At 32.6% G+C, this 12,018-nt stretch overlaps 1 protein-coding gene across 1 annotated transcript; it reads right to left on the reverse strand.

Annotated features, from left to right (window-relative positions):
• Positions 1-4,668: 4,668 nt before the first annotated feature.
• LOC111635638 (cilia- and flagella-associated protein 36-like) lies at positions 4,669-11,734 on the reverse strand. The gene is made up of 6 exons (XM_023380659.1): positions 11,545-11,734; positions 7,250-7,422; positions 6,979-7,175; positions 6,791-6,914; positions 6,598-6,717; positions 4,669-5,079 (listed from the first exon to the last, which is right to left on the reverse strand). Exons 1-6 carry the CDS (start codon positions 11,651-11,653, stop codon positions 4,813-4,815), a joined length of 990 nt encoding a protein of 329 aa, XP_023236427.1. The 5' UTR covers positions 11,654-11,734; the 3' UTR covers positions 4,669-4,812.
• Between the last annotated feature and the right edge of the window lie 284 nt (positions 11,735-12,018).

Consider the following 12,018-nt stretch of genomic DNA (forward strand, 5'->3'; position numbering starts at 1 on the left):
TTGACTTAATTTTTGCGAAAAAAAAAAAAATATTATATATATATATATCCTTTCCGACGTTATTTACGTTCTTTTTATTGTGTTTTTCGTAACGATGGCGAAATATAGACGACCTGACATCTGGCGTGGTGGTACTATTTAATAACCAGTTCATTACAAAATTATACGTGACAATTTTTAGCATTTTTGTAAATATTGTTTTCGTTTGGTTTAAAAATGTTGTTTTATTGAAATAATTTGTTTTGTACATAAGAAAGTTACTTTGATTTGTTCAAATTGCTTTTTTTTTGTATGACTTATTTATAGATTCTGTATTCCTGTGTATCTGAATTTTATTATATCTATTTTATTTGGATTCTTTCAGCAATTGAAATTATAAAATTTCTCTATAAAATGAAATTTCTTTTCCGTTTGGATTTTATTAGACAATCTCCCTTATATTATAATAATTGATATTACACTAAAATTGATAGTAGTATGGCGTAAATAAAATGGATAAAGTTGGTATAACTTTCGGAATAGGATGAACGTAATTTCTGAACTGGATATGATTCTGTTTTATTTTGAAACAATAATTTCTTAAAATAAAAGCTTACTTGTGGCTTACATAGTTTCTCAAATATTTAATTAATTGCCATCTGTACAAACACGAAATATTAAAGAAATTGTACAGTTCTGGATGCGGGTAAAATCTATATCCGTTCCATTCTAGATTAATCCACAAAAGTACGAATGCAGACTCCAGCATGACCTCCAGCTAACAATATAAATATTTACACAATATACGTTCACTTTCGATAGAACACGTTAACGAAAATAGTTGCGTATTGTGTGAATTTTTGTATTTTGTGCTTTCAATTAAAACATTTAAACATCAAAATACTATGTTAATTCCAAATTTTACAACTATCGACATTGCGTGCTATTGTTACATTTGTATTCACGAAATTATGATATTCTAGAGAAATTTTTTAAATTTATTGATTTAAACTGTTTCATTTTCTATCATTAAGTAACTTAGCATTTTACATAACGTATATGTTTTAAAATATCATTGAACAATAATCAGTGAAATTGGTAAATAGATTTGTTAATTCTACACAATTTATGCCAGGGTCGACGAACCTCTGGCACGTAACCTATTATACGATTTCGATTTATCACTCGATCATCCTTTTCTTTCAATCAGCTTCTTTACATTTACTCTACATCAGTGTTTTTCAACCATCTTGAATACGCGACCCCTTTACAAGTTAAAAAATTCTGGCGATCCCCCTAGCGCCATATTAAAACTATATCGGTGATTTTAAAAACTGTGTGTTTAATTTTCTTTCTGTTGAGACAAATTGTTGATTAAAATGAAAATTTCAGAAGAATCGACAATAATTTAACACACAAAGTATGAAACTTTCTTTAATTATAACATTGGGCACGGGGAGCTGTTGACCTTTTTTTTATTATTTTTTTAGGATCAGAATCTTCAGCTTCTACTTTACTATTATTTATTTCTTTTTGCAAATCAGCTCAAGACTTTATCGGCTATGATTTTCTGGGGTGGGCCGTATCCACCCAGGCCCCTGCATGGCTGAGACCTAAATATCGATTAAAAAAAAATGAATTGTACTGTAAAATAAACAGGTACAGCCTTCTCGCTGAAATTGTAGTTTTTTTAATGTAGTGTAGGACCTACAAACACTTGTCTTTTTCTTTTACCGCGACCCACAGGTTGAAAAACACTGCTCTACATTATTATTATTATTTAAATTTTATATCGATGTATAACTGAAAATTTTCTGACTTCCCCCTCGGACCCCTTAACTCGTTTGAGTGTCGGGAAAGTCATGTAAGAGCCCTTTCCAACTGTTTTCAGACACGAAAATCATGAATGGATAAAACCACCGAACACTGGTAGTTGGTCACGGAACCCGTGACCAACTACCAGTGTTCGGTGGTTATATTAGCGTTTGATTACGTGGAGTTTTCTTAGAAACCATGGCCCTGCCCTCGTGTCACGTTGCCATAAACAACGAATCCAGTCCAATCCAAAATCCTGAAGTGATTTACGGACTGCACGCTAGACCTTTTAGGTTGAACCACTGCTCCTTGTTCAGTCTACAATCTACAGATACGAAATTTTTATTTAAAAGTAGATTTGATGTTTGCTTAAAGATAAATTCATCTCAAAACCTTTGTAGACAAATGTAACTGTTATAAAATTCTCTAAAACTTCAATCCTGCTAATTTTATATTTTATTGTACCGAGTTCTCTGTGGATTTTACAAAATTACTCCGTGAATTAAATCTTCCTCCCAATACAAGACGCGTACTATCTTCTCAAACGTCGTCCCATCTATTCAATACCAGGTATAAGGATCGATCATACGCATCTCGTTTGTTAAGACATTTCTCCGTAATATATGGACATGGACATTTTTAAAATCTCATCGTCTACACTTCGTACTATATGATTAAAGAAAGACAGAGATCACGTGTTAATGGAATTAATGGAAAATTGGGTATCCCGGAAAACGTTTATACACTAATACAACTGCCCTATTCTTAATTAACAGCATCAACGCGATTTTATAATTTAGTTTATATTTCGGTATTTTTAATCATTATGCCTTATAAATGATTTACAATAACACATTGCACTGCGTATGTTTTTTCAGAAATTCATGATATAATACAGTGATTTACAATACAACACACCGTTATTTTTGGTGAACGCAACGGAATTTGTTGTTGGCAGTGGATTTTCATCAGACCAAATACCACAGTTGTGAGTGTTCACACTTCGTGCAAATGAAAACGAGTCTCGTCACGCGGTGGGTGTACAAGTTGTCCTGAGTATACAGTTTCGATTTTAGGGAAAAATTTATCTCAAAATGTAGCCGCTAGGCGAAATTTGGCGTTGCTGTCCCCTTAAGTTGCATATTATGTACGTTTTCTAGCGAAATTCGGGTATAAGCTTAGTCAGAAAACGTTCTTCATAATTCTTAGACAGGTGCTCATTATGCCTGATCGTGGATCATTTGTTAAACTCTTCTATCAACGAAACAGCAATACCAGCTTGGTATTTATTACGTAAGCAAAAAGTTGCAGACGTAGAGAAAATTGTCTGATTACTGCAAAACTTGGCATTGGGCTGTCTCAGACAGTGTAACTGATTACAAATTATAGTCCGATTGCAGGCGAGGTAAGGCCACCGGAATGCCTTAAAATCGCTACTCTAGTAGCCTATAAAAAGGCTCGGAGAGTCCGTCTGTGAAGTTATAGGCGATAACGTAACTCTCTTTAATAAAATACGTAGAAGAAACTAAATTGAACTGTATTGTTCATTGTTGGCTCCTCACCGTTGAACTTCTTAAATTGTTTTGCATATTTTGGCAGGGGTATAGCCTGTAATAAAAGCTCATCTCTGCAATGGAAGACTTTTCTGGTGATTGAACATGAAGAAAAGTGAAGACTTTTTAGTTTCTTCTATGTATTTTATTATGTAAATATCGCCATCCATTTTTTAATTGTAACTGGCTTTAGTAAATTCAACACTGGACTAAGTCACACGACACTAAAGTGTTCGGCCGACCTGCGGAACAGAATAATAAGCAGATTGGTAAGAACAATAACTCGTTTCTCTCTCCGATCCCCACGTGTTTAATTGACACGCGAAATTACCCGATATTTCACGATCGACACTTCGTATTGGTATAGTTGACAACCGAAATACGAAAAGGCGATTCAGATGAATATTTCGGCAGGTGCGGAATTAACGAAACTATTGATTCGAACCATATGTACAGTACAGTACAGTGCAACATTGTACTATACAGTGCTTGGTCTACTGAAGTGATTTTGTCACGCAGAACAAATATATTTGATAGAAATTAAATTCTGCGTGTTATGTTCTTCAACAATTTTCGTGTATTATGAATCATTTCAAACGTGAAGCTAATTTAAATATTGGGTTATAATTTTTAAGTTTTCTTGTTTACTCCATTTCACTCATTATTTATGTATTAATTGTCAAAATTTGGTAATACAACACGGCTACTTAACCGGCCATCTTTAGTCCAAATTAATTAACATTTTTGTAATTAATTATAACCTTTACTACAAGTAATTCATTAATTATAATCATTACTACAAATCTACGCTTTACATATAATTATAATATATTACATTGTCCGATATTTAACGAATACAACAGTGACAACTGGACTAAATATGGAGTATCTGCAGCGATAATATGCGTATCTAAATACTAATGGTTATAAGTTTATAATAAATGTTTTAAAAAGGATGAACTAAAATATTATAATACAGCAGAAACTCGATTTAACGTATACTTTTTTTACCGGTTCCTCTAAAAACGTTAAATCGAATTTGTACTTTATAAATTTATGACGCCCATTTTTAGTCCTAGATAAAATAGAACATAAAGCAAAAACTTTTTAACTAATTGTTTAATGTAATTAATAATACTTTACATATTTAAATATTAGTGAAATTAATAAATTTATGATACTACACGAATATTTAACAGAATATTTCCTATGTAAAAATGAATACATAAAAATTTAAATAGAATAAAAGTCTACATAATTAAAATTTTACTTTACATTTTTTATTCTGAAACTATGTATAGAAATATATGTTTTATTAATTATATAAGTATATTTATAGTTTTATATTATGTTTAGTGCTATGAAAGTTTTGAAGGGAGTGATGTTTCCCTATCTAAGGCATGGTTAATCCAAGATTTTTAGTTTTGTGGGTGCAGAAACTGACTTAATTCTGGTGTTTCCTGCATCAAAGTGTTTGATTGACCACCACTTCCGATTTCAGTCGATCCGCTAGAGATTTACGAAATGCCAAAGTGTTAGGATCCACATTTACATTTTCTTTCATCTCGCTAACGGCTCTCTGAGCTGCTCTGGAAGATTTTGGGCGACTTCCGCCCGTTTCTTGAGTGTACTTAACCAATTGCTTCTTTCGTTCTTCCTTCTTCATGGACATCAAACGATCTCGTTGCTTTCTCAAATATTCTTGACGCTTCTTTACTTCTTCCGGATTTACCTGAAATTTTTGAAAGTTCATGAACGAAAAACTCCGAATTAAAAATACAATCGACCTCCCCTATAACACTGTTGATAATTCCGTTTTATATGAATTCCATGTTGTACGAGTCACTTAGATTTTACAAATATGTGAGCCGTTTACAGCCCGGCACATGTATTTGTAAAATCTAAGTGACTCGTACAACATGGAATTCATATAAAACGGAATTATCAACAGTGTTATAGGGGGGTCGACTGTAACTTAATTTTCTTCTTCCCGTTAGTTAAATTAGGGAGTTCCCAATACACGTCAAAGTATTAAATCGGTATTACTCATTTTTAATTTATTTCTTGTAAATTTTTATTCTGTTTATTGTTTTTTTTTTCTTTTAAACAAAATCAATAGTAATTCTGAAATCGCATGTTTGTAACGGAATAGAAATTCATAATGCAGATAAATGGGTCAGTCTAGAATTGGGTCTAATGAAGAAGCTGCATTATGTTTACGAAGATAAAATCTGTTCTTTGAGGCTGTTCCATTATAGAAAATTGGGTGGTTATTGAGATATTAATCCATTATTCATCTTTCCTTTTATAAATTATTAAGGAATTTTTGCGAGAATTCGATAGACAGATTCTGAATTTCAGTTTTAGAATGAGCGTGTTCATTTTTCAAAAATCTATGCTCTTTCATTCTTTAATTCGTTATCGATTAGTTCGGACAGACAACTGGACAGTTAACATTGACCTTCACCTAATATCGATAAAATAAAACGGTTACCATAACTCTTTCTAAAGCTAAATAAATTAATTTAATTATTAACAACACTATGTAATTGTGTATTGATATTTAGCAATTCCTTGTATTGATCCACTGGGTGTAAATTATAAACAAATACTTGATAAATCGCGGCTTAATTAAAGACGGTAAATTTAATTTCCTTTGTTTTTATATCGGGATTTACAGGAACATTTATAAGGGTGACGCTTTTACGAAGGGTACTGTATTGAAAAAACTCGATATGGTGCCCTTCGAAAAAGCCTCACCCTTTACGAAGAGTAAGCTTTTTCGAAAGACACCTCGATATAATGCCTTATAATCGAGGTTCCTCTCTTTTATAAAATGAATACTTGCGAATGGATTTTTTTCTATTAATAATCAAATAGGACACTTTGCGGTATGTGTGAATTAACGAACGTACGAGTTTGCATTATAGATATCGATCTGCAAGACTCAAATTCAAAATTATATGAACCCTCGTTACTAAGCGAAACTCGATATAGTGAATAATTTTTGGTGGGTTCTTAGTATTTTTATAAAAATGGACTTTCGATATAGAGAATAATTTAGTTCAGTCCTTTCAGTTTACCACATGGAGAGTCACATTGTATTACGTATATATAATTATTGTTTGAGGTTCTTCAGTTTAATGTCAAATATGAGGTGGCACTAAATCGAAATTTGATGTAAATCTGTGTAAATTGTATGCTCGAGGGGTTATTCAAAAATCGGAATTAATAAAGCATAACCTCTGACCTCCGTTTTGATGGGAGTCGTATAGAAGTTTTCTTGAACTGTGGTTTTCAGAGGGGGAAGACTTTTCTTCGAACTTGTTTTGATTTCGTTATTCATTTCTTGCAAAGATAACTTCATAGCCTAGAAAAAAAAATTAAATACAGTCTTCTTATATACACCTAAACACAAGAATTCTTACACAGTATCACATTACCTTGTCTAACATTTGTTTTTCATAATCGCGTTCAGCTTCTAGTCGAGCCTTTTCGGCTAAGGTAGCCTTTATAAATTGATCTTCACCCTCTTCAGGGGATAAAACTTCATTCGATTTGGCTCTTCTGTAAAATTTTACGGTTTGAGAACGTGTTGAAATTCAATTTTAATTATTCTTAAAGGACTAACCTCATGATTTCTTCCATTAATTCGGCTTCCTCTTTAGTTAACTTACTATTGCTATCGGGCATCAAGGATTGTGGCACGGTGCCCTGTTTTTGTGCCAGAACTTCTAGCGCCTGTAACTGCAGTTCTATGTTCTTTTGAGTCATCATCCTCTTGAATATTTCGTAATCATCGGCAGCCCATACTTGCTCGAAGAGACTCTACATTGAAAAAAATATATATATCTGTACACTGCTTTATTAAGAGCTTGCTATTGTTTTTCAAGTATACTTACTCGATGAAATTCGGAAGATATGTCTTTGTTTGTCTGTCCGCACGCCTCTTCGAAATAATCAGGAGTTACGTTAGTGTCTTCCATGAAACTACCCAGCATAAAATCGACCAAGTTTTTATACTCATTATGAATTTTATGGTATTCATTTTCGTTATCGATTCCGGGTTCGAATACTAAAAACAAATTATTTTTTTTTTTACAGTTTTTCAGTAATTAATAATGTAAAACTGTACTTATCTAGGAAACTAAAACACTGAGGCTCGAAATTTTATACAGAATATTTATATTGTTAGGTTGTCTTTCGTTATCTTTCTATGAAATTTCTCGGAAAATGAAGAGGTAAACACTTTAACTATTTTATATTTTTACAATACGCGACGGTAAAGGAATGTATAGAAGTTATCTCTTCTACAAATAGGCTCAACACTTGTAGACAGTGAGATTCTTGTCTGTATCTACTACCATAAAACACGCAAAATTCCGATCGGTAATACACGCAAAACTTCAATTATCAAAAAATAATATATTTAAAAATTATTTTCAAAGATATTAATTAAAATTTTTCGAAATAAAATATTTTTCTTCTCGTCTACCGGCTATTTTATTATACAGGGTGGCCCAAAAGTAAGTTAACCGTATTTTGTGTGTCCCGGTTACCTCTACGAGTAGGAATCGTAAACTTAGAGATGGAAACATTATAAAATACACGTTTAAGTAGTTTAATAAAGCATTAATTCAGTTTTACAACGGTTAACTAGTTATTGGGCCACCCTACGTATCCATTCATCTGTGTAAGAGCTGTTTACCTATAAATCGATACATCAAAGTGGATTTAAAAGGTATAATTAGGAGATAAATATATAAAAATCAATTTTATAAACTGTAGATTTATTATAATTTTAAGACAAATGGGAATATTCTATGAGGTACATCGATCACTAGTGAATATTTTAATCGATGTGAAATAGTAGACAATGGCTTTTCTCGATTTTGACTATTAATGTCACATAGGAGACTAAATAAATGTATAAAAAACTAGCGTAGTGTAGATAAAATATCGTCTACAACTTCTAAAATTAGAGTTTTAGCAACGAAAGAACACTAACGATTCAACTGATGTGCAGCAAGACTTCACGGTGAGCGACTAACTACAATTATGTTCTCGATTAAAGGTCGCTAATTCATTATAAATTTATGACTTTTGCTATTTAAATATAGAATGGCTGCCAACTAGAAAGCTTATCAAATTTATAATCACTGAAGAATATTATATAACACATATTCCACTTCTGATAAATTGGCATTTCTGACGTTCATTTCCATCCATATTGATGAAGGCAGATGATCATCGTTATCATTTTTTTCTTTCTCTTTAACCCCTTATTTATGAATTTCTTTTATAAATTAGATTTACTGCATTTGCAGTTTCTAACGACTCTACCTTAACATTAATCCATGTCGGCCTATATACAGTATTTACATAGAAGTATTTAGTTTCAAATGCAATTTACCAGTTACGTGCTCTCAATTGAACATAGATATAGCTTATTGAATCATAGACACAGTGGGATATACTGTAATAAATAATTTTATAGTTCTTGCTATTCTTATGTATACAGTATAGTAAATTCTTAATATAGTGATTGATTTAATTCCAGTCCTCTGTATCTAGAATCAACTGTAATTACAAAATTATGCTACGTATGTAAAAATGTATAGATTAATTTATATGCAATTCTTCTATTTTTCCGTAAATTTTGTTTAGAATTTTCATATTGACGAGCTATTTACACGCTTACGGAGAAACACTAAATTAATAATAATAACTCGTGGTGAAGTCGTAGAGAATTGTTATATTTTCCATAATTTGTTATTCATTTCATCGAAAATGCAGTAGGTAATTGTGAATATTTAATTGTATTTGTTTCGTGTTCTCTTGTCGTGAGATGACGTCGCGTATTTTTCGTGACATGCCATCACCGTGACCAACTAACTACCTGCACTTCCATTGATTTATTTAACTAGAGAATGGTCTATAGATAAGTCTAGTATCTAAATAACTAATGAAACTACTGAACTGTTTACATAAAATAATATTATCTTGCATACAATACGATCCTTCTTAAATCCTCATACTTCTGAATGTCCTACTTAGGTCTAGGTACTTCTTTCTCGTGTGTTCGTACGTAAATGACAACTCGTGTTAATGAATTGTGTTACGAATTCAGCAAGCAGAATACAATAAAGTAAATATTTATATTTATAAAGTTTTGTTTGACTTATTACGGCGAACGAATCGATACACGAACTTCAGACTACATCCACAGAACACAAGCAACAGGATGCATTATCTCTAGGGTATAAAATCTCCAGGGTGTAATCTTTAATATATGTATTATAATAAGCACAGTACAATCTATAGAAGGGGTGACTGATTGTCACATAATATGCAAGAGCAGCATTGAAAGGGCATTTTTTTTACATTATATATCCTATAGTTAAAATACTATATATCATTGTTACTCTACTGGTTGTGTATTGTATAACGTAGGAGGTAACATACTTTATAAGAAGTAAGGTACACAATCTATAAAAATAAATTGTATAAATATACGGGAGCCGTGGTAAGAGTTTGCAGTTTGGCCAGTTTAAATATAGGATACGGAAGATATACAGTGTACAATGTATAGAGTTAATAGACCCATCATAAAGTGTATATTTAATTAAAATGTGTCAGATAAGTTGGTAAACGGGTGTAAATAAAGTTACCTACTAAAAAATAATGCTTTATATCAACATGAAAGGATTAAAATGACGATATCTTACAGGATATAATGGCCTGTACAGTTTATCATCCATCGTAAAAATACTATACACTTACTATACGAATTATCTATAGATTACGCTCTACACTTATATAGAGTACTATTTGTAGAGTGAATCCAATATTATGTCCTATAGATCGTATGCATTCTATATATTATGCTCTAAAGATTCGTGTAACTTGTACAGTGGTTGGTTTATGTACTTAAGCAAACTTTTATATAGGGTGTTTTTTAGAGGTATACAAATTTAAAATGAAATAAAACACGTAAAAATAATGTTAATGGCCATGGTGTTGGCTTTATTTAAAAGCTAATTTTATGCCATTAGTGATTAAACATGATTTCGGGCATGTGGGTGCCACGGCTGGCTCGAATGAAGCGCAATCGGGAAAAACAATTTTCGACCACTATCGAGCAACTGGGGCCGTATGTCGGTAATAACGCGGCGAATATTGAGTAACTTACATCCATTAAAAGTCACTGTTTGGTGCGCTTTATGGGCAGGTGGAATCATAGGCCCATATTTCTTTAAAGATGATGCCGGCCAGAATGTTACAATCAACGGAGAGCGCTTTTGGAGCTATGATTGCTGACTTCTTCATTCCTCAGTTGAATGGTATTGATGTGGCAGAGCTTTGGTTTCAACAAGATGGCGCGACATGCCACACAGCGCGCGACACCATCAATTTATTGCGGGAAACATCCGACGAGCGCATAATTTCGCGTAATGGACCCGTGAACTGGCCTCCACGATCGTGTGATCTCACACCTATGGATTACTTTCTTTGGGGATATGTAAAGTCACTAGTCTACGCCGATAAACCACATACGTTGGACCACTTGGAAGTCAACATTCGCCGCGTTATTGCCGATATACTGCCCCAGTTGCTCGATAAAATGGTCGAAAATTGTTCTTCCCGATTGCGCTTCATTCGAGCCAGCCGTGGCGCCCATATGTCCGAAATCACGTTTAAACACTAATGGCATAAAATTAGCTTTTAAATATAGCCAACACCTTGGCCATTAACATTATTTTTAAGTGTTTTATTTCATTTTAAATTTGTATACCTCTAAAAAAACACCCTGTACAATATAAAACCCGTATCAACACAATACCCGACACTATAAAAGAACCGGCCTTTATGCATTTAGAATTATGCCCACAATACGAGGGGTCCCCGAAACTAATTGCACCACCTTTGTACCGAATAATTCTATTTTGTGTATTTAATTTTGCCATAATTGCCATATGAAGTATCACGTGGTGACCAAAAAATATTTTCCTAAAATAACCCCATAAAAATTTAATTTTGTAAACTTTATTTAAAAGAACTTCTCCGCGCTTTTTATGAGCCGAAATAAACCATAAATATCGACGACTTGCCACAGTTTCGGGCCAAAGAAAGAACTTAAATAACGCTAAATACATACTTTTCAATGGTAAATTATTGAGATAAATAGCAAACTTACCGATTGACTTCTGCTCTATGAAAGTAAGAATCGGAATATTCCAGACGGGACCTTTCAAAAAGTCTAGCAGAGTGTTAAATACCCATTCGGATTGAGCTTGGACCTCCATGCTGATCTTCCCTCACTCCGATATCATGACAATGATTCGAATGTAACACACAATACGTCTGCTACTGTTATCACCATGGCGACATCCTTTCTTGTTTGTTATCGATCGTTGTTCTATAGAATTGAATTTTATTTTTTTTAAATGAATATTTTTTTCTTTAATTATATCTCTTGTTCTATAATAATTACTTGGATTTTGCTTGTTCTGTTTGAAAAAAATTTTTTGAATTAAATAATAAAATTTCGTATCTACTCTATTCGATAGGTGGCGAGTTTTCAATTTCCCATAAAAGACCTCTGTGAAAATGTTCTCTTAATGTATCGGTATTTATTTTTTATAATTCAATACGAAATTGAAAAACACAT

The sequence above is a fragment of the Centruroides sculpturatus genome, unplaced genomic scaffold, assembly GCF_000671375.1.
Source record: "Centruroides sculpturatus isolate CEXI.00-Female unplaced genomic scaffold, Cexi_2.0 scaffold1025, whole genome shotgun sequence".
NCBI lineage: Eukaryota > Metazoa > Arthropoda > Arachnida > Scorpiones > Buthidae > Centruroides > Centruroides sculpturatus.